The sequence below is a fragment of the Bos javanicus genome, chromosome 7 (genome assembly GCF_032452875.1).
Source record: "Bos javanicus breed banteng chromosome 7, ARS-OSU_banteng_1.0, whole genome shotgun sequence".
Lineage (NCBI taxonomy): Eukaryota > Metazoa > Chordata > Mammalia > Artiodactyla > Bovidae > Bos > Bos javanicus.
In genome coordinates this window covers 109,250,742-109,278,568 of record NC_083874.1, presented here as the reverse complement: position 1 = coordinate 109,278,568, position 27,827 = coordinate 109,250,742, and the positions used below count along the sequence as shown (strand labels likewise).

General features: G+C 42.4%; 1 protein-coding gene across 11 annotated transcripts in view; it reads left to right on the top strand.

The window, feature by feature from the left end:
* The first annotated feature begins 5,709 nt into the window (after positions 1 to 5,709).
* Positions 5,710 to 27,827, top strand: part of TMEM232 (transmembrane protein 232) — a 346,766-nt gene continuing 324,648 nt past the window's right edge. For 4 of the 11 annotated variants that reach the window (XM_061424546.1, XM_061424550.1, XM_061424545.1 and 1 more), the window contains exons 1-2: positions 22,283 to 22,367; positions 24,166 to 24,203. Coding sequence is in view for 7 of the 11 variants with exons in the window: in XM_061424544.1 (XP_061280528.1) it covers positions 22,303 to 22,367; positions 24,177 to 24,203 (92 nt within the window). In the remaining 4 variants the exon portion in view is untranslated. Of the gene's footprint in view, positions 6,470 to 22,282; positions 22,368 to 24,165; positions 24,204 to 27,827 lie in introns of those variants that run through there. The other 7 variants (XM_061424541.1, XM_061424543.1, XM_061424544.1 and 4 more) reach the window with 6 other exon arrangements.

The following is a 27,827-nucleotide window of genomic DNA, read 5'->3' as shown; positions in this document are numbered from 1 at the left end:
TTTTTGTTTTTGCTAAGAAAAAAAATTATTTTAGAAAAAATAGATACACTAGATTTAGTTATCGGACACAGCAATAAAATTTTTTAGATTATTAAATCTGTCCATAGCAGTTAATCAACAGTCTCTAGAGCACTACCAGGCTTCCCCCATGCAGCTCAGTGGTAAAGAACCCATCTGCCAATGCAGAAGATGCAGGAGACTCGGGTTCCATCCCTGGGTTGGGAAGATCTCCTGGAGGACGAAATGGAAACCCACTTCCAATATTTTAGCCTGGAGAATTCCATGGACAGAGGAGCCTGGTGGGCAGGCTACAGTCCATGGGGTCGAAAGAGTCAGACATGACTGGCGATTCAGCATGCATGCAAAGGACTAATAAAGCCCTTCCATCATATATTTCTTCAAAATCTTTCTAAAATAATAATGTTGAAAAGGTACAGAATGCAAGTCTTCAAACTAGTTTAAGAAAGACATCACTCAGAAATTAATGTACTTAATTCTCTGTAGCATTTAAAAAGAATGGCCAATATGTCTTTTATGAGAATATCAGTGTAATATTTGTATTGGTTCTCTGTTTTGTCGAAACAAATTACTCCCCAAAAAAGCAGCTTAAAATATTTATTGTCTTGTAGTTTCTGGAGTGAGACATCACTTTGTCAACAAAGGTCCATCCAGTCAAGGCTATGGTTTTTCCAGTGGTCATGTATGGATGTGAGAGTTGGACTATAAAGAAAGCTGAGTGCCAAAGAATTGATGCTTTTGAACTGTGGTGTTGGAGAAGACTCTTGAGAGTCCCTTGGACTGCAAGGAGATCCAACCAGTCCATTCTAAAGGAGATCAGTCCTGGGTGTTCATTGGATGGACTGATGCTGAAGCTGAAACTCCAGTACTTTGGCCACCTCATGAGAAGAGTTGACTCATTGGAAAAAAGACCCTGATGCTGGGAAAGACTGAGGGCAGGAGGAGAAGGGGACGACAGAGGATAAGATGGTTGGATGGCATCACCAACTCAATGGACATGAGTTTTGGTAAACTCTGGGAGTTGGTGATGGAAAGGGAGGCCTGACATGCTTCAGTCCATGGGGTCACAAAGAGTCGGACACGACTGAGTGACTGAACTGAACTGAACTGAGTTTCTGTAGTTTGAGGATCTGAAAGTGGCTTAGATTAGTAGTTCCGGCTCAGGGTCTCTCACGAATTTGCTGTCAAGACTTCAACTTGGGGTCCAGTCATCTTAGACTTGACTGGGCTTGATTGGAACAGGAGGATCCATTTCTAAGATAGCTTGCTCGGCTAATTGTGGAATTCTTGCCGGTTTGATATCACGAGGGCTCTGAATATCTTGCCCGGTGCATCTCTCCATAGAACTTCCTGAGTGTCTGCATAACGAGACAGCTGACTCCTTCTCAGAGCAAGTGATCCAAGACAACAGAGACGAAGCCACACAGTCTTTTATGACCTTATGCCACCTCATCACTCCTGCTGCATTCTGTTATCCAGAAGTGAGTCACTAAATCCAATGCAAGGGCAGGGGGTCTGGCTTCCTCTTTAGAAGGGAGGGTTATCAAACAATTCATGTTCATATTTTGAAGTCACAGCATTTAAACCATCATATAACAAGTAATGGATAGAAGATATTGTAAGCACTAAACATTAATAATTAGGAACATTTTCACACAAACATTAATAGAATTATATAGATTAAAATTTTTACCTTCTTCTTTAGTAAATAGATGTGAAGGATTTGTTTTTTGGAAAATAATCATATGATAGAAATATTTAAACCATGAAATAGTTTAATAAATATTTTGAGTCCAATTATTATTCACCTGGAACTTCCCTGGTGGCTCAGAGAGTAAGGAATCTGCTGGCATTTCAGGAGACCTGGGTTTGATCCCTAGGTCAGGAAGATCCCCTGGAGAAAGGAATGCCTACTCAGCCCCGTATTCTTGCCTGGAGAATTCCATGGACAGAAGACACTGGTGGTCTAGAGTCAACAGGGTCACAAAGAGTCAGACAGGACTGAGAAACTAATTTTTTTTTAATTCACTTAGATGTGAGTAAAAATACAAGTGAAGATTAGCAGACTATTTTGACAACTTTCAAGAGTTGGAAAAATATTCTGCTAAACAAAAGTATAGAACAAGCAGGTTATTCATTTATATTAGTATTTTCACTCAGAAATTCTGACAGTCAATAAATTTGGCTCACAGGATGAAATTAAAATCATCTACATTTCTATTCAGGAATTCACCCAACACTATTTATTAAGCATGTACTATGTTTGAGTCACTGAATTAGGTACTGTGATGCAGCTACCATTTTTGAGGATGGGATCTGAAGATATTTAAAATATTTTATTTCTAATGTATTATGTGGACTAATAAATCATTCTCACAGTAAGTTATAGTATGTGGATGTGAGAGTTGGACTGTGAAGAAGGCTGAACGCCGAAGAATTGATGCTTTTGAACTGTGGTGTTGGAGAAGACTCTTGAGAGTCCCTTGGACTGCAAGGAGATCCAACCAGTCCATTCTGAAGGAGATCAGCCCTGGGATTTCTTTGGAAGGGCTGATGCTAAAGCTGAAACTCCAGTACTTTGGCTACCTCATGTGAAGAGTTGACTTATTGGAAAAGACTCTGATGCTGGGAGGGATTGGGGGCAGGAGAAGGGGATGACAGAGGATGAGATGGTTGGATGGCATCACTGACTTGATGGACATGAGTCTGGGTGAACTCTGGGAGCTGGTGATGGACAGGGAGGCCTGGCGTGCTGCGATTCATGGGGTCGCAAAGAGTCGGACACGACTGAGTGACTGAACTGAACTGAAGACAAGCCCTTCTGTGCTTGCTTCCTTTTTGTAACCTTTTTGGCTAACTTGCCATTTAGTTTTCCAAATGAACTTTAAAATAATTTCATTTTTCACTCCTAAAACACACACATACACATCGCTATTTCAAGTTTTTTTTTTTTTTGTCTCAAAGAAGTTTCCCCCATACTAATTTTTAAATATTATTTATATTTTCTCTCTTTTGGAAACTGAGTTAGCACTCCAGAATCTGCTAAGAAATACCCTTTACAGTCTCTCTCAATTTCACTTTTGTTTTTATCCTCAACTTACTGCTCTGTTAGGAGGATGTGTTTCTGAGAAGCCTGGGATCAGAACTGCTTTTAAGTTATTGTTTGCAAATACTTTATTTTTGCAGTCTGTATTATTACTATTTTTAGTGTTTCTAGGTTCACAGCAAAATTAAGAGGAGGGTAGAGTGATTTCTCATATACACTCATCACTTCCCCTAATGGAGAGCCACCCCCATCATGAATGCTCCAATCAGAGTCGTAATGTGTTACAACTGATAAACTTATATTGACACATCATAATCATAATCATCCAAAGTTGATAGTTTATATTAGAGTTCACTCGAGGCAGTCTATGGATTTGGACCAATAATTTTTGTTTCAAGAATCAAAATGTAGTTTAAAACATTAAAAGACTTATTTGGTGCCTATTATGAACAGAAACAATTCAAGACTGATGTAGTTCATCAGGATTAGTTGCATTTTCTTTTGAAGTTCTTAATTTTTTAAGGCAATTTATTTCACTAGGACAATCCCTGTTCCTTAGCTTTAAATTGAATCAGAATTGCTCTTAGTAAAACCCTGTGAAATTTAGTAGAGTGTTTTAAACTGTTTACCCATTACTAGACATAGAAATTTTTATAAATATACAAATTTCTTTTTTGGGAGGGATACTACATTTAAAACTAGGCATTTCTTTGTGTTTAAAATTTCCCTCTTATAGTTAGTATGTATAGAACCACCTGGAAACCTTTCTTTAAAATCCATGATCCTAACTGAGAAGGATTCTTATATGCAAAGTACATCATGAGAAATGCTGGGCTGGATGAAGCACAAGCTGGAATCAAGACTGCCAGGAGAAATATCAATAACCTCAGATATGCAAATGACACCACCCTTATGGCAGAAAGCGAAGAACTAAAGAGCCTCTAGCTGAAAGTGATAGAGGAGAGTGAAAAAGTTGGCTTAAAGCTCAACATTCAGAAAACTAAGATCATGGCTTCCGGTTCCATCACTTTATGGCAAAGAGATGGGGAAACAGTGGCAGACTTTACTGTTTTGGGCTCCAAAATCACTGAAGATGGTGACTGCAGCCATGAAATTAAAAGACGCTGACTCTTTGGAAGGAAAGTTATGACCAACCTAGACAGCATATTAAAAAGCAGAGGCATTACTTTGCCAACAAAAGTCCGTCTAGTCAAAGCTATTGTTTTTCCAATAGTCATGTATGGATGTGATAGTTGGATTATAAAGAAAGCTGAGCACAGAAGCATTGATGCTTTTGAACTGTGGTGTTGGAGAAGACTCTTAAGAGTCCCTTGAACTGCAAAGAGATCCAACTAGTCCATCTGAAGGAGATCAGTCCTGGGTGTTCATTGGAAGGACTGATGCTGAAGCTGAAACCCCAATACTTTGGCCACCTCATGCAAAGAACTGACTCATTTGAAAAGACTCTGATGCTGGGAAAGATTGAAGGTGGGAGGAGAAGGGGGCGACAGAGGATGAGATGGTTGGATGGCATCACTGACTCAATGGACATGGGTTTGGGTGGACTCCGGGAGTTGGTGATGGACATTGAGGCCTGGCGTTCTGCAGTCCATGGGGTTGCGAAGAGTTGGACAGGCCTGAGCTTCTGAATTGAACCAAACTTCCTTGGCAGACTCTGACTGGCTAGCCCTGTTCAGTTCAGTTCAGTTCAGTTCAGTCGCTCAGTCGTGTCCGACTCTTTGCGACCCCATGGACTGCAGCACGCCAAGCCTCCCTGTCAATCACCTACTCCCGGAGTTTACCCAAACCCATGTCCATGGAGTAGATGATGCCATCCAACCATCTCATCCTCTGTCGTCCCCTTCTCCTCCTGCCCTCAATTTTTCCCAGCATCAGGTTTTTCAAATGAGTCAGCTCTTTGCATCCGGTGGCCAAAGTACTGGGGGTTCAGCATCAACATCAGTCCCTCCAATGAACACCCAGGGCTGTCCAAGGGACTCTCAAGAGTCTTCTCCAACACCACCATTCTAAAGCATCAGTTCTTCGGTGCTCAGCTTTCTTTATAGTTCAATTCTCACGTCAGTAGGTGAGTACTGGAAAAACCATAGCCTTGACTAGAGGGACCTTTGTTGACAAAGTGACATCTCTGCTTTTTAATATGCTGTCTAGGTTGGTCATAACTTTCCTTCCAAAGAGTCAGCGTCTTTTAATTTCATGGCTGCAACCACCATATGTAGTGATTTTGGAGCCCCCTCGAAATAAAGTCAGCACTATTTCCACAGTTTCCCCATCTACTTGCCAGGAAATGATGGGACCGGATGCCATGATCTTAGTTTTCTGAATGTTGAGCTTTAACCCAACTTTTTCACTCTTCTGTTTCACGTTCATCAAGAGGCTCTTTAGTTTTTTGCTTTCTGTCATAAGGGTGGTGTCATCTGCATATCTGAAGTTATTGATATTTCTCCCAGCAATTTTGATTCCAGCTTGCGCTTCCTCCAGCCCAGCCCTGGTCAGCTGACCCTAAAGGGGCCGGCCTTCCCTGGCGAGCCTTGATTGGCTAGCGGTGGTCAGCTGACCCTAAAGAAGTCGGCCTTCCCCGGCGGGCGCTGATTGGCTAAGCCTGGTCACCTGTTTCTAAATTGGCGGCCTTCCGGCTCTGAGTGCTTCCTACCGCGTCCTTAGCAACCCGCCGGTCCGCGCAGGCGCGAGCCCCGGGTGAGCTGCTTCTGATCACTCGCGAGCTGAGGTTACAACCGCGTCCGCCACCCCGGCCGCCCGGAAGTCCACAGGTCGGGGCACCGAGCCTTCCCCCTCGGGTTCCTTGGCCCTGCTGTCTGGAGGAGCTCGCTGCCGCACTTCCCGCTCAGGCTCACCATCTGAGCCCCCGGGCACCCAGGGGAGCCCTGCAGCAGGGAGAGCGGATAGGCTGAGGATGGGGACGTGGCTTTATGCTGGGCAGCTTTCCCGTTGCTGTTAAATGGGGAATTCTTTTCGTTTCCTCTGCACTCGGACTTCCTTGTCCTGCGGGAATCCTTAGCTTTGAATCCTGCTTTCCACTCTGGGCAGTTTCCAAGTCCTTACAGACTTGGCGAGATGCGCTCCCCTCCCCTCTCGCAGACTTCGAAATTTCAAAAATTTTTAAGTGTTTGGCAAGTAAGGGTCCAGGGAAAAATCCTTGAGAATGTGAGATGCAAGGATTTTTTAAAAAGCAGTTAATCTTGATAAAAGAGCACAAGTTATCTCTTAGGAAAATTTTCCAGGAAGAGGTAAGGTGATGGTTGGAGAAGTAGATGGCACCCCACTCCAGTATTCTTGCCTGGAGAACCCCATGGACAGAGGAGCCTGGTGGGCTACAGTCCATGGGGCTGCAAAGAGTCTGACAGGACTGAGCAACTAACACACAAGGTAATGGTAGTATCTTCCTTCCCCCCTGCTTTGTAACCTTATCTCAACAGTGTATCTGAATGGATTCTATCTTTTTGGTTATCTTTGGTCAATAACCATTGTTTCTTTCTTAAGGTTAGAGTCTAAATCTTGTGTTTTCTAGTGTAGGTTACCAAGCCAAAGGCTTACTATAATTTTGTATAGTTCTCAGAAATTGTTTTTTAAAATATACTTTTCCAACTTTGTTTCAATTGTAGCTTAAAAAAATACACTAGGGATTAATGTTAAAAACTTAAATTCCGAGTCTATGCCAGATAGGTAGGTACAAAGCATATCGAATTCATACTTAAATCTGACTGTTCTGTAGATCCTATTACTGAAAGCTCAGCCTGTCTTGTACATGGGTGAGGAATCAAATCTGAAACAAGAGTTTTGGGTGAAGTAGAAAGGCTAGTTTTATTACTTTGCCAGGCAAAGTGGGGGCACAGCCGGCTCTTGCCTTGAAAAACTGTTTCAATCCAGGAGGATTTGATGAAGGCTTCTATAATGATGGTTCAAAGATGGGGTCTCTAACAAGATTAGAGTTTGAGTAGGGCTTTGTTGTTGTTCAGTCACTAAGTCATGTCCAACTCTTTGTGACCCCATCGACTGCAGCATGCCAGGCTTCCCTGTCCTTCACTATCTCCTGGAGTTTGCTCAAACTCATGTCCATTGAGTCGATGATGCCATCCAACCATCTCCTCCTGTGCCACCTCTTCTGTTTTTGTTTCAGTCTTTCCCAGCATCAGGGTCTTTTCCGGTGAGTCGGCTCTTCACATCAGGTGGCAAAGGTTTGAAACTTCACCAGGGCTTGCAGGCCCTTGGTCTCATCTCAGGAGGTCTGGTCTCCTAATCTTGATGAACCTCTCTGGTCCCTTTAATCGTGCTCCAGGTGGTTTCTTGGCTGGTCCTCCTTGATCAGCAACTGTTGAATCTGCCCTTTGAAACTCAGGGAAGGTCCTAAGGGCTGGAGTCTACAAGAAAACAAGAAACAGGGGCCAAAAGGGCCTCGGTGCCTGGGGTCCCACAAGGCTCCGCTCAGCTTCAGTCCAGTGTCAATGATGTTTATAGAGCGCTGGCACACAGCGGAAATCCAATACAATAATTCAGGGACAATTATATCCATTTTTGCCATTCTTCCACAAACTATTCATCATGTGAGTAGTTTGCATCAAAGCCAAATGGCTTCCTATATTGGGTATTATCCTAAATAAAGAGGTAAACTGATGCAAGCTGGAATTGCCAGCAGTTGACTTTATTGAATGGTAGAGGAATTGTAATTCGGAAAATGCAAACCATAGCAAGCTACAGGGGAGTCTACTGAGGGTTTGGCGTGGGCTGTATATTTTGTGGAAAGAGTCCAAAGAGGGGGAAGTCCAGCCAGAGTCTGATCAGTACATTCATGGATTGAGAATGGGGGAAAGATTCTTTGTGGATATTCATTGATCAGAAGACAAGTTCTGATTTTCTGTCAGTTGGGCATTTATGGGAAAACAGTCTCTCAGTTCTTAAGTCTTATTTTCCTGAAGGCACATGTATGAGATTCTCTGGTTTCATTTTTAGAACGAAATCCCTTCAGTGAATAACTGAGATTTAAGATATTTAACCAAGTCAGAACAAGACTGTCATTTAAATGTCAGTTCACTGCAGGTTTTCTGAATAAATGACTGATGAGAAGTGAATGAGAATGGTTCGTGTTTAGACCTTAATGGTACCTTTCACTTCATTTTCCTCATTGCCCAAGGCTTTCTAAATCATATGTGAATACTTTAACCACTTCAGTTTTCAGTGTTTTGAATATTACTATTTCATGTTAATTATGGATTATATTTATTTATTATTTCTGGGAAAATGTCAAGTACTTTATTTACTGGTACTAAGATAAAAAGACATGAAGTAGTTATGAATCATAGTTGAGGGACTTACGTGTGTGGGAAATGTTCCCATACTTGAATTGATTGTATACCCTCCAAACCTCTATTCTGACTGGATATTCAGTCTTAGTTTCTGTTAAGCCTGTCTCTCCCCTGGGGTTATACAGAAGTCCTGGGTGCTCTTGTATCGGCGAAGCACTGGAGGGGCACCACGGAACATTTGGCCACATGTTGCATCCAGAGTGTCTCCTCTGTTTTGTCGTCTTTTCTGAACCACAGCGAGGCCAGCAGAAGATTTTCCTAACCCTGCTGTGCCGTGGGGTCCAGTCCATCCATACTCAGTGGCCAGATATTGCTTCTGTGCTGCTTCTGTGTTCCTGGCGGTGCTGCTACAATAAAGGAGTTGCTCTGAATGACCTGTAACCTCCATTCCAGTCTCAGGAAACATCTTTCTGTTACTGACCCTCTCGGATCAGGTAGACTCCAATTAGGGTCTTTCCTTCAGTTCGGTTCAGTAACTGTCATGTCCGACTCTTTGTGACCCCATGGACTGCAGCAGCCCAGACCTCCCTGTCCATCACAAACTCCTGGAGCTTGCTCAAACTCATGTCCATTGAGTCGGTGATGCCATCCAACCATCTCATCCTCTGTCCTCCCCTTCTCCTCCTGCCTTCAATCTTTCCCAGCATCAGGGTCTTTTCTAATGTCAGTTCTTCACAACAGGTGGCCAAAGTATTGGAGTTTCAGCTTTCAAGGGTCTTCCTTGCCTGGTGTCATTCGGGCCTATTGAAGAAGACCAGGTTTGGCAAAGCAGAGCAGAAAATTTGTTCATAGGTCAAGGAATGGGGATGGGAGAGATCATGCCCTAAAGACCTCTTCTCCCTCATGGAGGAAGCTGGAAGCTTTCTGAAAGGTGAGAGGTGTGTGTGCTGAGTGCTGAGCCGCTTCAGCCCTGTCTGACTCTGCGACCCTGTGGAGCACAGCCCGCCAGGCTCCTGTGTCCATGGGATTCTCCAGGCAGGAACACTGGAGTGGGTGGCCATGCCCTCCTCCAGGGGAATATTCCTGACCCAGGGATCAGACCCACATCTCTTACATCTCCCAAACTGGCAGGCAGGTTCTCGACCACTAACGAACCCACCTGGGGAGAGGTGGGTAGTCATCAGAATTCAGGCAAAGGGGCGGTGAGTTTCAGAAACAGCCGGAGCGTGCGCGGGCTCTTAAGCTCCTTCACAGCTGTGGTAAGGGTGCCCAGCATCGCAGGGAGCCCTCTGGGCAGAGAGCTGAACGCCGTCTTGAGGCGGAGGCCCTGCGCCCACCCTTTGGCGCTCATGTGGGAGGACTCTGCCCTTGGGGTCCGCTGGAAAAGCTTCGGGTCAGTGTACTGTTGCTGTCTTGGGCTTTTCTGGCCCAGGCTGGCTCTGTGGTTTATGCAGCCGTCTCTTAGTTTCTGGTATGAAGTACGTCGGTGAGCATTGATGAACCCACTGTCGTGTAGGAAAAGAAGTGCAGCCTCTGTGTCCGTGTGGGTCTCTTCTCTGTGGCGTCGCCACGGTCCCCACAATCTCCAGGAGCCTTCTTCCTCCTACAGGGCACCCCATGCAAGCTCTTCAGGGACTAACTTTGTGTGCGTGTGTGTTTAGGTAAGGAAAAAGCCAGTGCCTTCAGGCAGTTGCACCTTTCTGCCTTGGAGATATTCAGATAACAAAGAAAGGGAAAAGCATTACTTATTTCCTCAGCATAGAGAAGTACCACCTAAATGGGAGAGAAAGGCGTCAAGGATGCCCCACCACCCATACTCTCTTTTACAAATTAAACGTCTTTAATCTCTTAACTAGTTCCAAAGGGACATGCTTTACGTGTCCTCCCTTTTCCCTCATGCTAAAACCAGACAGGACGCTATGGGACCCTCCTGGGTACAAAGCCTGTCTGTGTCCCCCATTTCTTGTTGGCAGGAAAAAGGCTTCTCACGTCCTCAACCTCTCTGCCTTCTGAGGCACAGACCGAGGGAGGTGCTGATTAGGCGAGTGTGAAGGCTTGCTCCCCGTGCCCGGGGCCTGCGATCAGCCTTTCTCTGCTCCAAAATCAAGCTTCTCAGTGTGGCCTCACTGTGCACAGGGCGCACACACTTGGGTTTGACGGCAGTGGGGATGGAAGAAGCGAAAAATGATCAGGAAATTTATGTCTGGAATAGTTACTCTGGCAGTCACGTAGAAGGTGAGCCTAGAGGAAAAGAAATCCAAAGGAGACTGGGAGGTAAGCAGCCATTGTGTTCCTTTAAGACAAAGATAATGGCATCCCGATTTAGGAGAAGAGGAGGAGGGATGCAAAGGAGCCTGGATTAGCAGCACTCCCTTGAAGAAAGGGGTAGAGTGACTGGTGGTGCCTCCCCAGTGACTTGATGCTGCATGAACTTCCCTGGTGCTTCAGCTGGGAAAGAATCTGCCTGTAATGCGGGGGATCTGGGTTTGATCCCTGGGTGGGGAAGATCCCCTGGAGAAGGAAATGGCAGCCCACTCCAGTATTCTTGCCTGGAGAATCCCCATGGACAGAGGAGCCTGGTGGGCTACGGTCAATGGGGTCGCAAAGAGTCGGACATGACTGGGTGACTGACACTTGGGTTGAACTGGGGAACAAGCTGAAGCAAGGTAGGCCTAACAGTCTCCATGACAGGCCTGTTTACAGGAGCTTGGTTTCTTAGAGCTGTGAAACTGACAGACAGATCCTAAATTGTGTAGATTTAGACTTAATTTTTTTTTAACATTGGGGAGAAATACCTCTATCCTGTCATTTCATTTACGTTGTCATTTTACTCCTGTTAAACGTCACTAAACCTAATTCTAATGTACTCTCTTACCATCATTCACTGGGGTCAAAGTTGCATATCGTGAAGTGCACTAATGTTCGTTGTACACGTCAGTGAGTGCACTTGGGTGCCGGTTGCTGGCAACCATCACTGAAACTCAGGGGCTGAAATTTTCCCGAGTTTCGGTCCTGGAGTTGTGCCGGGAGCCGGCATATTGCATATTGAGTGCATATTGCATATTGAGTGCAGCACTTTTCAGGATCTGGAATAGCTCAACTGGAATTCTATCACTGCCGGTAGCCAGCGTGAGGAACTCCGCCCATGACAAAGGTCATGAGGAAGGAGGCTCGGCATACGCAAAGGCGGGATCGAGCTTCAGGAGTCCCCTGGAAATTCTCGAGCAATCTACCCCCAAAACCAGAGTCTGCCTACTTTCTGCTTTGTGCTTTCACCTACACCTCTGACTTTACGGGGCTGTCCCCCACTAAGTTAGCTTACAGCTCCAGTTAATAATTCCTGGGTGTGACAGTGTTTAACCTACAAACTCCTTTGTCCTCTAGCCTGCCTGAATAGGTTTTCCGGCCACATGTGATTGTTCAGAGCCTCCCAACTGTGAGAGGCAGGAGATGTTCTAAACTGTCTAAACACAGATTCTTTTGAGTAGTTAAAAGATTGATTAGAAATTGTATTGGTGAAGGGATTTTCACTTGTTGGGCCAATGTTTGCTGCTAAGTTTCCATATCCCTTACCTGCTGTGTCCCTGGCAGTGTATTGATTAATATAATTGGTGTAAGTAGTAGCTTTAATGTTTGTAACCTGGGACCCTTGAGTTAATTCTTTTTCTTGTTATAGCCCACCACACCTTTGCGCTGTAGGAATGCAACTTTATCTAATGCTTTTGGAGGGTGGCTCCTGACCAATCACCTTTAGAGAAAAATAAGTTTTCTGAAGAAAAGGTCTTAAAATGTTCACAGGCCTCCAGGCCAGAAGATAATGCAAATCACCTAAGCTTTTGCATATGATAAGTTTGCAGGAAGAAAGCCTGGTTTGCTGCAAGGCATAACTTAAGGTATAAAAACTACTTTGGAAAATAAAGTGCGGGCCTTGTTCACCGAAACTTGGTCTCACCATGTCGTTCTTTCTCTTACCTTCTGGCTGAATTATTCAGCCTCTTTTCTACACTGAATTTCCTCACTGAGCTATCCTTATTTCAGCCTCTTTTCTCCACTGAATTTTCCTACTGAGCTATCCTTATTCCATTACTCTTTATATCCTTAATTAACATTTAATTAAGCAATTGTCTCCTGATCTTCGCCGACGCCGTCCCCGCTTCGAATTCCCTGGATCAGCCGGGGCTGGTCCCCGGCAGAGTTGGTTGTTTGCAGCTGGGTGAGTCTTACGTGGGCTCTGGCCTGTGATTTCACCTAAATGTCAGCCGAGGCCTCGGCCTGCTGAGGCCTTGACCAGGATGGAAGGCTCGCTGCCTTGCCTGCGGTTCCTGTGTGCGGTCAGTGGCGGGCCGCGGGGCGCGCAGGGAGAGCTGTGGCCCGCCGGCTTGCGCGTGCTTTCCGCATGGTGCTGGGCTCTGAGAGCACAGCCAGGAGACCGAGGAGGACGCTGCAAGGGCTTCTCTAAGGTCGGGTGTCCCAGAGTAGTATTCTGCTCTGCTGTGTCAGTCAAGTCCCTGTGTGAAGCCCAGAGGTGTGGGGAGAGTGGATTCGGTTCCATCTCTTTTGGGACAGCGACCAGCCACATTACGCGCAGGACAGTACTCAGTATGGGAGGTATCGTTGCACCATTTTGAAAACTGCATTCTGCTTTGATACGTACGTCCACCCGTGTTACCCCAACGCTTCACATGTCTGTTCAGTCCCTCCTCTAGCCCCATTCTCACGCGCCCTTGGATCCAAACCATGACACGGTTCTGCCTGTTGCTGGACTTCGTATAAGGCATCGTGCGCTATGTGCACTTCTGTATTTGCCTTCTTCCACGCGACGTAATCTACTTCTGTTGCCTGTTGCAATCCTTTTTTTTATTATTACTGGGGAAGAATCCTATCACATAAACAGATCACAAGCTTGTCCATTCTTCTACTGATGGATGTTTGAATTGTTTCCAGTTTGAAGCTGTTGTGAATAATAATCCTGTAAACATCCTCATACATATCTTTTTGAAACATTTCTTTTGGAGTGAACTTTCTGGGTCAAGGGACAGGTGTATGATTACCTTTCTAAGATGGAAATGGATTTCCAAGATGTTTACGGCTTATTTTCACTCCTGTGGCAACGTATGAGAGTTCCATTGTTCTACACATCACAAAACCTAATATTGTTAATTTTTAAAAAATGTTAGTCCTTCCATTTGAACAGAAAATATAATTGTGGGCCTAATTTGAATATTCTTGAAGATTAATGATTTTGAGTATACGTGTTGATTTTTCTTTCCTCTAAGATTTTGTTCTGTATATCATTAATTTTTGTTCTTAATTCTCTTCAACTTTTGGGGAGTATATCTTCTTATTTTTCTTATATCTTAGGTGAGCTAATTTTTTAGCTTTTTTTTGTTTGAGGTAAAAGCTACTTTTGTTGCATTTCACAAGTTTTTATGTGTGATATTTTTGTTATCATTTAGTTTTAAGTGTTCTTGAATTCTATTATTTTTGTCCCACAGGTGACTTAGAATTGCACAACATAGAGTTTTAATTAATTTTTTTACTTTTAATTTGATTGTGTTTTGATGTCAGAATTATCTACTCATAAATTACCTATTCTTGGTAATTTAAGACTTGCTTTAGGCTAGAATTTTTAGAAAATTGTACTTGTGCTTGGGAAAGATAATATTCTCTGATTAAATGCGGAATCCTCTGTGTCCATCATATATTGTTTACATCTTCTGTACCTTTGCTGGTTTTCTTTTTGTTTCCTACTGGACTTGTAAACAGTTAAAGCATAGCTTTCACTATGTTTTGCTAATTTATTTTCTCAGAGCCACGCTGGCTAACTACTTCTTTGTCTACACATATACAACCAGTTCCTAGTAATTCATTTCCCCCTGTAGATTAGCTCAGGGTGTTTTCCCTTTTTTCTTAGATTTCAAGTTTCCTTCTTAGTCCTACAAAGTTGCTTTAAAAGACAGGATCCTAAGTCTATGTTAATTAGTCATCTTTTCTGAAACTGAAACCCCTATCAGTAATTTTTATTGATTCGTCTTTTAAAATTGAATGGGAGAAGGCAATGGCACCCCACTCCAGTACTCTTGCCTGGAAAATCCCATGGATGGAGGAGCCTGGTAGGCTGCAGTCCATGGGGTCGCTACGAGTCAGACATGACTGAGGGACTTCACTTTCACTTTTCACTTTCATGCATTGGAGAAGGAAATGGCAACCCACTCCAGTGTCCTTGCCTGGAGAATCCAATGGATGGAGAAGCCTGGTGGGCTGCAGTCCATGGGGTCACACAGAGTCGGACACGACTGAAGCGACTTAGTAGTAGTAGTAGTAGTAATCTATATTTTGTACATGTATTCTTGAGATTTTTATGTAACTCTTTTTCACACATACTGTCCTCTTTCCCCATGTTTATGCCCCTTTTTTCCTTTTATTTTTGTTGGCTGTGTGTCAGTCACTCAGGCATGTCCGACTCTTACAACCCCATGGACTGTAGCCCACCAGACTCCTCTGTCCATGGGATTCTCTAGGCAAGAATACTGGAGCAGGTTGCTATTTACTCCTCCATTTGTTGATTAGGACTAACTATAAAATTTTGAAGAGTGGCAATAATATGGATATCTTTGTATTGTTCTTGGCTTTTTAGATAAAGCTTTTAAATTTTTCCTGTTAATTATCATGTTTCCTTTAGATTTTCCTAGACACCTTTAACTAAACTGAGTAAAGCTGCTGACTTGTAAAGTTTCTATTTTATAACCATGAGTGAAAACTGGATTTAATTGAACTATTCTTTGTCATATAAAAAAATATTTTCTTTTTCACCTAAAATCCATCAATGTTATGGCTTACAACAATAGATTTTATAGTATTACATTATCTTTGCTCTTTTGAGGTTGACCTTTCTCAGTTATAAAGAACTTTTCTTTTTATTGGTGTTGTTGGATTTGGTTTCCTTATAGTTTCATCTAGGATTCTTACAGGTGAGATCTCCCTATGAATTTATTTTCCCATACAGACCCAAATCCTCTACCTTGGGCAATCTTAAAATGTATCTATATAAGATCTGGTAAGACTGTGGAAATTTTAAAAAGGTGTAAAGTGGTAACTTTATAAACACATAAAGGTTTTCTGGAGAGAAAGAATGAGCATAAGAATACAAGAAAATTATATTCTTTAAAAAAAAAACAAAACCCCAACTTTCTAGAGAAGCACAATCCTCATGAGTGGCTTCAGCTTTGCATTGAGTCTTGTTTTAAAAGAAAATCAAAGTGGTACAATTTGTTTACACTATGATACTTTCTAAATAAACTTTAAAAAAAAGAAAATGATAAACTAAATAATTTTATTAGAATTTTTAAAATAGTTTTTGTTCAAGTGTGAGGGTTATTCTTTTGATATTGAAATAGTTAGATATTATGTCTTTTTTGGTTTATTAGCATTTAAAGAAATAGATATATACTGTATCTATGTAACTATGGTTACTTTGTAATTTTTAATTAAATGCTGTAAAAAATGATTAAATATATGTGATTGTCAATCAGTACTTATAAAATTTTTATTATAAGAAATTCCCTGGTGGTCCAATGGTTAGCACATGGCACTTTTACTGCCAGAGTCCACGGTTCAATCCCTGGAAGGGGAACTAAGATCCTGTAAAACACTTGCTGTGACCAAAATATATATACACATGTATATATATATGTGTGTGTGTGTGTACATGTGTGTGTGTATCACATGGGCCTTCCTGGTGGCTCAGATGGTAAAGAATCCACCTGCAGTGTCAGAGACCTGGGTTTGATCCCTGGGTCGGGAAGATTCCCTGGAGAAGGGCATGGCAACCCACTCCAGTATTCTGGCCTGGAGAATCCCATGGACAGAGGAGCCTGGTGGGCTACAGTCCGTAGGGTCACAAAGAGTCGGACGTGACTGAGTGACTAAGCACAGCACAGTGCATATATGACTATAAAAGCTTTAATCATGCAGAAGAGTTGAGAGCATAGTAGATGAATCTTCCTTTTCTTATGACCCCAGATTTAACAATTATCATTTCTATCCGTACCATGTGGTGTATTAATTATATAATTCTTTATGTGTAAGGTCTTTATTGTATGTATGTGATTAGTTAGAGTATTGCACACAGAACAAGCACTAATGAGTTGTACTCTTCCCTTGACTAATGAGTCACTAACAGAAGACACTTTACATATGAGGAAACTGAGGCGGCTGCAAGGTAGGCAGTTTGCACTGTGACAGATTCAGTCTGTGGCACTGGAGACAGAACTTAAAGTTAGCTGATTCCTGCACTTGCACATTTATCCACTACCCCAGGCAAGCGTCTGAGGAGGAGACGGCACAGAGGCAGGGAGACAGGCCAAGGGAGAAACGTGAGGAGTGAGAAAGACTTATTTCCAGAAGGAATGGTGAAATCAGTAACTATAGAGCAGGGATCAGGGAGACCAGTACAGAAACACTGATAGTGGAATTGTCCATCTGGAAATCATTGTCAGCCTTGGAAAGAGTGCCTCAGGGTGGGGATAACAGAAACTAGATTGCAGATGTTTTGTGAACTAAAATAAATTTAAGGGTAGATATCATTTAATATAAAAATCATGTCTGAAGTAGAAGGTAAAAACAGGCTATTTACTTGCCCACTTCAGATAAATATGCAAGATAAATTTTCAGAGTCTATTTAAATTATTGAAAATCATCTCTGGAATGTGGTAGAGAATACGTGCCTTGTTGCAGACGATGCTCTGTAGTGGGTGCTGGATACGCCAAGAGATTGTATCAAGAGTGGAGGCGGGAGCAGGTCTTCGAAATAGTTGATGTCAGTAATGATTTTTTTTTTAACCTTTCATTTCAGAATTAAGACTTTATTTTTAAAAATCAATTTCAAAGTCTTCTGATCTAGCCTTTAAGCTCAGTTTTATTCACCTAAGATTTTGTTTCCATTTCAGTCCACAAACTCAGTCAGTACTCTGCATTTTGGGGTACCATAGAGAATACTCTTGCCTGGAAAATCACAAGGACGGAGGAGCCTGGTGAGCTGCAGTCCATGGGGTCGCTAAGAGTCAGACATGGCTGAGTGACTTCACCTTCACTTTTCACTTTCATGCATTGGAGAAGGAAGTGACAACCCACTCCAGTGTTCTTGCCTGGAGAATTGCAGGGATGGGGGAGCCTGGTGGGCTTTGGTCTATGGGGTCGCACAGAGTTGGAAACGACTGAAGCAACTTAGCAGCAGCAGCAGAGAATAAAAGGATATTTAAATCTTAAAGTTCTATTTAGCTTATTAAAAAAACCTCATTTTTACTCTTATGTCACAGTTCGCTGATTCAGGAAAAAATGATGGCTATTCCTTGACAATGATCTAAATGTGGAAAAATCCAGTTTAGCAGTCCATTTGAATCTCTGCATTTAATTGTTGCGATTTCCCAGCAGAGTCAACCAAGTGAGTTTTTGTATTTGATAGCAGAACACTCAAAAGTATGTGGCTTCATTTTCATTTTCTCTTCATCTTTTAAGGTGGTCTGGGTGTTGCTGACTCTAGTCCCTGGACTGTCTAACTGGTAGAAATAGGTAAGAGGCCGGATGAGGAACTCAGGCAGCAGGAGGAAATCAAAGTAGAAACAGGTGGCCTTGCTCACCCCTGCAGAGGGCGGGCTGATCCCTTCCGTGCGGCGACCATGAAGGCAGACACGTGCAGCAGGCTTCGGGCAGCTTAGGTCCGCCCACCCCTGTGGTTGTGCTGTGGGCAGGGGTCAGGCACATGCTTCTCCCCTCTGCTCCTCAGATGATAGTTTATTTGTGGCCTTTTTTTATCTAATGGTTCATAATGTGCCCCAGCTGTGTGTCACGCAGTTATTTTTAGTCCCTTATAGTTGCTTTGTATTCTGTTGCTGAAGGACATGTTTGTCCAGCTGCAAGCTCTCCAGTGAAGGGTATCCAGGTTACTAAAGACCGTGAGAGAAGCCACTGTTTGTCTCTTTCTATACAATTCATGGAGAAGGCAATGGCACCCCACTCCAGTACTCTTGCCTGGAAAACCCCATAGACAGAGGAGCCTGGTAGGCTGCAGTCCACGAGGTCGCTAAGAGTCAGGCACAACTGAGCGACTTCACTTTCACTTTTCACTTTCATGCATTGGAGAAGGAAATGGCAACCCACTCCAGTGTTCTTGCCTGGAGAATCCCAGGGACGGGGGAGCCTGGTGGGCTGTCATCTCTGGGGTCGCAGAGTCGGACATGACTGAAGCGACTTAGCAGCATACAATTCACAAGTCACCATCACTGCATGTAGCCATCTTGGGGAGGCATAAAAGGTACAGATCTCCCATGTAGGTTTTAATAAATGGTTTGAAAATCCTTTTTATCAAATAGTGTATTAGACATTGACTGTTTTAGCTTGACTAATGCTTAATAAGGCTGTATATTGTCACACTGCTTATTTAACTTATATGCAGAGTACATCATGAGAAATGCTGGACTGGAAGAAGCACAAGCTGGAATCAAGATTCCCAGGAGAAATATCAATAACCTCAGATATGCAGATGACACCACCCTTATGGCAGAAAGTGAAGAGGAACTAAAAAGCCTCTTGATGAAAGTCAAAGAGGAGAGTGAAAAAGTTGGCTTAAAGCTCAACATTCAGAAAATGAAGATCATGGCATCTGGTCCCATCACTCCATGGGAAATAGATGGGGAAACAGTAGAAACAGTGTCAGACTTTATTTTTTGAGGCTCCAAAATCACTGCAGAAGGTGATTGCAACCATGAAATTAAAAGGTGCTTACTCCTTGGAAGGAAAATCATGACCAACCTAGATAGCATATTCAAAAGCAGAGTCATTACTTTGCCAACAAAGGTCCATCGAGTCAAGGCTATGGTTTTTCCAGTAGTCATGTATGGATGTGAGAGTTGGACTGTGAAGAAAGCTGAGCACCAAAGAATTGATGCTTTTGAACTGTGGTGTTGGAGAAGACTCTTGAGAGTCCTTTGGACTGCAAGGAGATCCAACCAGTCCATTCTGAAGGAGATCAGTCCTGGGTGTTCATTGGAAGGACTGATGCTAAAGCTGAAACTCCAATGCTTTGGTCACCTCATGCAAAGAGTTGACTCATTGGAAAAGACTCTGATGCTGGGAGGGATTGGGGGCAGGAGGCGAAGGGGACGACAGAGGATGAGATGGCTGGATGGCATCACCAACTCAACGGACAGGAGTTTGGGTGAACTCCAGGAGTTGGTGATGGACAGGGAGGCCTGGCATGCTTCATGGGGTCACAAAGAGTCGGACACGACTGAGGGAATGAACTGAACTGAACTAAACTGAATGATTAATATGTGTGACTCTGGTTATAATAATACCGTGCAAAAAGCCCTGTTGTACATATAATAATAGTAGCAAGAACTCCTTGTTGATGACTTCAGGTTTTAGAAGATACTGAGAATTTGAGGAATATTCTTAGGAAAATTTTGTGAAAGTTGATGACATTTTTATATTCATTTTTTTGAGTTTTTTGTGGGGTCTAGAAGGGAAGTCATTTTAAATCTTATTTTCCTTGTTTATTTACCTGCCTGAGGGTGTAATTGCACCATCTCTATGGCAGACATTTCTGAAGACATTCCTCTTTTCTTTTTGGAGTTTTGAGATTATTTGGTTACTGTTTCTTGTTTTAGCTAAAAGCAAGAATGATAATAAAATAGAGAGTCTTATCTCTCTCATGTATCACAGTACTATTCAAATAGTGGCTCATGAACTAGTGTTGGTCAGGGACTTTTACTACCAAGGTATGTGCTCCCAAGAGTAAGTATGTCTTTTATAGCAATTTGGTGTTTTCTACGCATCCAGTCTGAGGAGGTCTCATCAACAGTGTGTTATGGAACTTGCATGCTGAGTAGATGGCGTGAATACCGACCATGTGAGGACTCTGGACAATAGGTTCAGCGATCAAGGGAGAATTTCTAAAATAATTAGTCTCTAACTTTTGCAGTTTCAAAAATTATGACTAATCCTAGTTGGTCCTGTGAAATATATAAGGAAACAGGTAGAAGCTCTAGGTTAATATGCCATTGGAAGGACTGATGCTGAAGCTGCAAAACTTTGGCCACCTGATGCCAAGAGCCAACTCATTGGAAAAGACCCTGATGCTGGGAAAGATTGAGGGAAAGGAGAAAAGGGCAGCAGAAGATGAGATGGTTAGCTAGTATCATCACTGACTCAATGGACATGAGTTGGAGCAAACTCGGAGACAGTAGAGGACAGGGGAGCCTGGTGTGCTGAGTCCATGGGGTCGCAGAGTCAGACACGACTTGGCGACTAGACAGCATTATGCCCGACACAAGCAGATTAAGATCCATTTGTCTTCAGTTCACTTTCTTATAAATTATTTTTTTCTCTAAGTGCCTTTTAAGGTGGAAATAGTCAATGAGATGTTAACTGTTTTAAAAAAATAAATTCCTGAATATATCAATCCTACTTGGAAATAACTTATATTTTATGTTAAAGTTAGGCCAACTCTGAATGGCAACCCACTCCAGTATTCTTGCCTGGAGAATCCCATGGACAGGGGAGCCTGGTGGGCTGCTGTCCATGGGGTCACACAGAATCAGGCACGACTGATGCGACTTAGCAGCAGCAACTCTGAATGACATCCCTGTAGCTCAGCACAGTTGCTGACTTAAAAATACATCTGCTGTATGTTCTAATGGACATGGATTATTAGAAGCAGTAATAGATGATGATATTTTCTGTTTATGATACATATTTCTTGCTGTATATTTCCCAATTGCGCCTCCAGGTCTGCCTTCTACCCTTCTCCACTTTGCCCTGCACCTTCTGGCGTCTGGTTAGTTTAGCAGATGGAAGTGCAGATAGATGATTGGAGTGCTGTGCTGGGGGCTCCTTCTTGGCAGGCAGGCTCAGGTCAGTTACATCTCTCCATCAAAGGCCAAAGATGTTCCTCGAGCACCGTCCTCCTACAGCTGTTCATTCTGGGTCCTTCTGCGCCTCAGTCCTGAGTATAGTCATGGTTCCCTCTCTTCTTGCCAGCCCCTGAGAATGGCACATCTTGGATTTTTCTAAACTTTATTTTTCACTTGAATAACTCTGCTCACACATTTGGAAAATCTCTTTATTCAGTAACCCCATTTAAGGGTGCTGTCCACTTCCTGTTAGAACCTTGACTAATGACCCAGTTTAAAAAATTAGCTATCTTAAAAAATGAAATGCAAGATAATTTAAGTCTATCCGTTTCATTATTTCATTATGTGTCTGACTACTCCACTAAACACAAAATACTGTGACCTAGTTTTGGTCATACACTAATAAATGTGCTCAGAAATATTTCACAAGGGGAATAAATGTGGGTGTGAGAGTCAGCAGAGAAAGCATCATCTAAATGGCAAAAAAAACAGACATAAAAAGAACTTTACAAGTGATTTAAAAACAAAAAACAGAAAGCATAGTAATCTAATGATTATCACAAGCACTTAGATAAAGCTTACTATATGCCAGGCTCTTTTCTAAGCAATATATGTATTTTGACTTATTTCTTCCAGAAACTCTATAAGGAGGTACTATTCCCACTGTGCAAATGAGAAGGCAGATATAATTCAGTAAATCAGTGAGTCTGGTTGTGTTCTCTTTACTATCCTGCGCTGCTCTTTTAACGGTTTTGCCAATTAAACTGCTAAGGTATAACAAAGACTGAGCGTTATATGAAAGGATCAGTTTATAATAGTGACATAATATAAATAACATCGACTTCAAAGCTGAGTTTGACTCCTAGGTCTGAATTTTAAATTTAAGTTCTTCCTTAATATAGTTTTATTCTTAAGCCTGATTTTCCTTCTTGCCACCCTTTTCCCATTAAATCATGAATTTGCATGAAATGTATTACTGGGTGCTGTCAGTGCATTTGTATTCTAATATAAAATTTAATATTTCTCTTCAGATTTATGATCTGTGAACATGCCTAACAAATCACCTGTGATTGGCAAATCTGAAGTAGTATCTTCCTCTTATGAAAAATCAAAGTAAGTTTGCAAGAAAACTTCATACTGTTAAAGTAGTAGACCCATATATATATTGTAGAATTTAGAAAGTTACAGAAAACTGTGACCACTAACATATAATTGCTCATAATTCAGTGTTGTTGTTTAGGCCTTAAGTTATGTCCAACTGTTTTGTGACTCCATGGACTGTAGCCCATCAGGGTCCTCTGTCCATGGGATTACTGGAGGCAAGAATATCCAGGCAGGAATACTGGAGTGGGTTGCCATTTCCTTATGCAGGGGATCTTCCTGACCTAGGAATCAAACTTTCATCAGCAGGCAGATTCTTTACCACTGAGCCACCAGGGAATCCCTCATAGTTAAATGACAAAGAATAAAAATGTTAAGGTTTACTATTCTATAAAGTAATAACTTTGTAATGATTTTTTATAAGATCATATATTTCAAAAACTTTAAGTTGCTGTACTAACCCATGAAATGCATAAGAGACTGTTCAATAACTGCTGAATGATGACGCGTCTTAGTTATTTCTAAGCCCTTTGCTGTTTCGAAGTAAGCCACAGTAGAATATTTTTCTGCATTTCAAAGTATTTCTTTGGGATAGGTTTCTGAAGTGAAGTAAGTGACTAGACTAAAGTTTGTTAATTTAAAAATGGTTTGGGATTCTGAGAAACTTAAGAGCTTCTTTAGGTGTGCTGGGTTCTCGTTGCCGCACTCAGGCATTCTCTGGTTGCGGCGGGCGGGTGGGGCTCTCTTCACTGCAGCGCGTGGCTTCTTTCTGCCGCAGGGGTTTCTCTCTCTGTGGAGCACAGGCCCTGGAGTGCGTGGGCTTCAGTCACTGTGGCCTGTGGGCTCAGTCCTTCCAGCTCGTGGGCTTAGAGCGCGGGCTCAGTAGCTGTGGCACGTGGGCTCAGTCCCTCTAGCTCCTGGGCTTAGGGCTCAGGCTCGGTAGCTGTGGCACGTGGGCTCAGTCGCTCTGCAGCATGTGGAGTCCTCCTGGACCAGGGATTGAACCTCCATCCCCTGTGCTGGCAGGGGGACTCCTGGCCACTGTAGCACCAAGGAAGTCCAAGAAGTTTATAAGAACTTAAAGAGCACAATAGAGTATGTAATAAAACTTATGTGTTGATGTATTTCTGTTTGTTTCAAATATTTTTCTTTAATAAAGAATGCATGCATGTGTGCTAACTTGCTTCAGTTGTGTCCAACTCTGTGCAACACTGTAGACTGTAGCCCACCAGGCTCCTCTGTCCATCGGATTCTCCAGGCAGGAATACTGGAGTGGGTTGCCATTCCTTCTCCAGGGGAGCTTCCTGACCGTCCCCCACCCCCTGCACCCAGGGATGGAACCCACATCTCTTACATGTCCTGCATTGGCAGGTGGGTTCTTTACCACTTGCACCACCTGGGAAGCCCTAATTAATTAACAAAGAATAGATAGCAGATACAGAGCAGGCAACGGCACCCGACTCCAGTACTCTTGCCTGGAAAATCCCATGGATGAGGAGCCTGGTGGGCTGCAGTCCATGGGGTCGCTAAGAGTCGGATACAACTGAAGCAACTTAGCAGCAGCAGCAGCAGCAGCAGATAGCAGATAAACCGCTTTGACCACATGTCCTTCCAATTATAATTGTGGCATATATTATTTCCATTCACTTTTTCACTTTAATAGATAAGAAGATACATAAGATTATATTTTCCATTCCATTTCCTAAAGTACATACCTAGGGATGTAATTATTGACTATGTCAAACAGAACATGTTAATTCTGTCTTTTTTCTTCCTTTTTTTTAAACACCAAAACCATTTTGTACTGGAGTAAAATTGAAGAAATGGGAAAACAACTAGACCATTCAGGTATGACCTAAATCAAATCCCTTATGATTATACAGTGGAAGTGAAAGTGAAGCTGCTCAGTTGTGTCTGACTCTTTGCCACCCCATGGACTGTAGGCTACCAGGATTCTCCATCCGTGGGATTTTCCAGGCAAAGTACTTGAGTGAGTTACCATTTCCTTCTCCATATGATTATACAGTGGAAGTGACAAATAGATTCAAGGGATTAGATCTGATAGAGTACCTGAAGAACTATGGCTAGAAGTTCGTGACATTGTACAGGAGGCAGTGATCAAGTGATCTCTCTCTCTTTTAGTTGCTAAGTCATGTCTGACTCCATGGACTGTAGCCTGCCAGGCTCCTCTGTCCATGGGATTCTCCAGGCAAGAACACTGGAGTGGGTTGCCATTTCCTCCTCCAGGGGATCTTCCCAACTCAGGAATAGAACTCGGGTCTCCTGCATTGCAGGCAGATTCTTTACCAACTGAGCTATGAGGGAAGCCCCATGATCAAAACAATCCCCATGAAAAAGAAATGCAAAAAGGCAAAAATGATTGTCTATGGAGGCCTTACAAATAGCTGAGAAGAGAAGCTAAAGACAAAGGAGAAAAGGAAAGATATACCCATTTAAATACAGAGTTCCAAAGAATAGCAAGGAGAGATAAGAAAGCCTTCCTCAGTGATCAATGCAAAGAAATAGAGGGAAACAATAGAATGGGAAAGACTAGAGATCTCTTCAAGAAAATTAGATATCAAGGGAACATTTCATGCAAAGATGGGCTCGATAAAGGACAGAAATGGTAGTGACCTAACAGAAGCAGAAGATATTAAGAAGAGGTGGCAAGAATACACAGAACTATACAAAAATAATCTTCACAACCCAGAATCAGGATGGTGTGATCACTTACCTAGAGCCAGACATCCTGGAATGTGAAGTCAAGTGGGTCTTAGGAAGCATGACTATGAACAAAGCTAATGGAGGTGATGGAATTCCAGTTGAGCTGTTTCAAATCCTAAAAGATGATGCTGTGAAAGTGCTGCACTCAATATGACACCAAATTTGGAAAACTCAGCAGTGGCCACAGGACTGGAAAAGGTCAGTTTTCATCCCAATCCAAAAGAAAGGCAATGCCAAAGAATGCTCAAACTACTGCACAATTGCACTCATTTCACACGCTAGCAAAGTAATGCTCAAAATTCTCCAAGCCAGGCTTCAACAGTACATGAACTATGAACTTCCAGATGTTCAAGCTGGTTTTAGAAAAGGCAGAGGAACCAGAGATCAAAATGCCAACATCCATTGGATCATTGAAAAAGCAAGAGAGTTTCAGAAAAACATATATTTCTGCTTTATTGACTATGCCAAAGCCGTTGACTGTGTAATCACAACAAACTGTGGAAAATTCTTCAGGAGATGGGAATACCAGACCGCCTGACCTGCCTCCTGAGAAATCTGTGTGCAGGTCAAGAAGCAACAGTTAGAACTGGACATGGACCAACAGACTGGTTCCTAATTGGGAAAGGAGTCCATCAAGGCTGTATATTGTCACCCTGCTTATTTAACTTATATGCAGAGTACATCATGAGAAACGCTGGGCTGGAAGAAAGACAAGCTGGAATCAAGATTGCCGGGAGAAATCTCAATAACCTCAGATATGCAGATGACACCACCCTTATGGCAGAAAGTGAAGAGGAACTAAAGAGCCTCTTGATGAAAGTGAAAGAGGAGAGTGAAAAAGTTGGCTTAAAACTCAACATTCAGAAAACTAAGATCATGGCATCCAGTCCCATCAGTTCATGGCAAATAGATGGGGAAATAATAAAAACAGTGAGAGACTTTGTTTTTGGGGGCTCCAAATCACTGCAGATGGTGACTGAAGCCATGAAATTAAAAGATGTTTGCTCCTTGAAAGAAAAGTTATGACCCACTTAGACAGCATATTAAAAAGCAGACATTACTTTGCCAACAAAGGTCCGTCTAGTCAAGGCTATGTTTTTCTCAGTAGTCATATGGATGTGAGAGTTGGACTATAAAGAAAGCTGAGCACTGAAGAATTGATGCTTTTGAACTGTGGTGTTGGAGAAGACTCTTGAGAGTCCCTTGGACTGCAAGGAGATCCAACCAGTCCATCCTAAAGGAATTCAGTCCTGGATATTCATTGGAAGGACTGATGCTGAAGCTCAAGTTCCCATCCTTTGGCCACCTGATCTGAAGAGCAGACTCATTTGAAGAGACCCTGATGCTGGGAAAGATTGAAGGTGGGAGGAGAAGGGGACAACAGAGGATGAGATGGTTGGATGGTATCACTGACTCAATGGACATGAGTTTGAGTGAACTCCATTAGTTGGTGATGGACATGGAGGCCTGGTGTGCTGCAGCCCACGGGGTCGCAAAGAGTTGGACACGACTGAGCTGCATAGTCATTTAACAGTCTAGTGATAGTTTCAGGTGAACAGTGAAGGGACTCAGCCATGCACACACATGCATCCATTCTCCAAATGCCCTCTCATCCAGGCTGGCACGTAACACTGAGGGTTCCATGTGCTATACAGTACGTTTCTGCTGGTTATCCATTTTAAATATAGCAGTGTGTACATGACCTTCCCAAAGTCCTTAATGCCGCATCCCCTTGGCAACCAAGAGTTTGTTTTCTAAGTCTGTGAGTTTCTTTCTGTTTTGTAAGTAAGTTCATTTGTATTATTAATTCTATCTTTAGTGACTAGTCATTTTTGTAATTTGGTTAAAAAAAATCTGTCTATACCACAAGATCAGGTGGATATTGTTATAAATTATTTTTTTAATCTTCCTGTTTTTTCTTTTAACATATATGGAAATGACTTTTGTTAATGATAAGTGAAGGTCCAATTCCTCATTTTTGTGTGCATACTTGATCAGTACTATGTATCAAAAAGAATATCTTTCTTCACTATTTTTCTAGCACAACTATTACATAAATCGTGTCCACACATAGTGGGTATGTTTCTGGGCTCTCTTTTCTATTTCACTGGTCTGTTTGTCCCTTATTATTATTATTATTTTGGCCACACTGTGCAGCTTGTGGATACTTAGTTCCCTGGACAGGGATCGAACCTGGGACCTTGCAGTGAAAGCACCAAGTCTGAACTACTGGACTGTTGGGGAATTACCTGTCCCTTTTTATATTAATACCAAGCTGCTTTAATCACTGTCATTTAGTGATAATATTTAATAGTCAATATGACACATTTTCCAAATTTCTTCTTCAGTAATAATCCTGCATATTACTTCTACTTAAAATTTTTATTTTATTGAGGTGTAGTTCAAAATAATAGTTGCTGGCATAGAATATAGTGATTTAAAGTTTTTGGAAACTGTACTACTTTCAAAGTTATTATAATATTGGCTATATTCCCTGTGATGTACAATATATTTTTGTGGCTTGTTTATTTTATACATAGTAGTGTGTCCCTCTTAATACCCTACCTCGACCTTTCCCCACCTCTTTCCCTCTCCCCAGTGGTAATTGCTAGTTTATTCTCTCTACCTGTGAGTCTCTTTCTGTTTTGTTACATTTATATTTTTTACTTTATTTTTTATACTCAAAATATAAGCGGCAACATACAATATTTGTCTTTCTCTATCTGATTTATTTCAGTAAGCCTAATA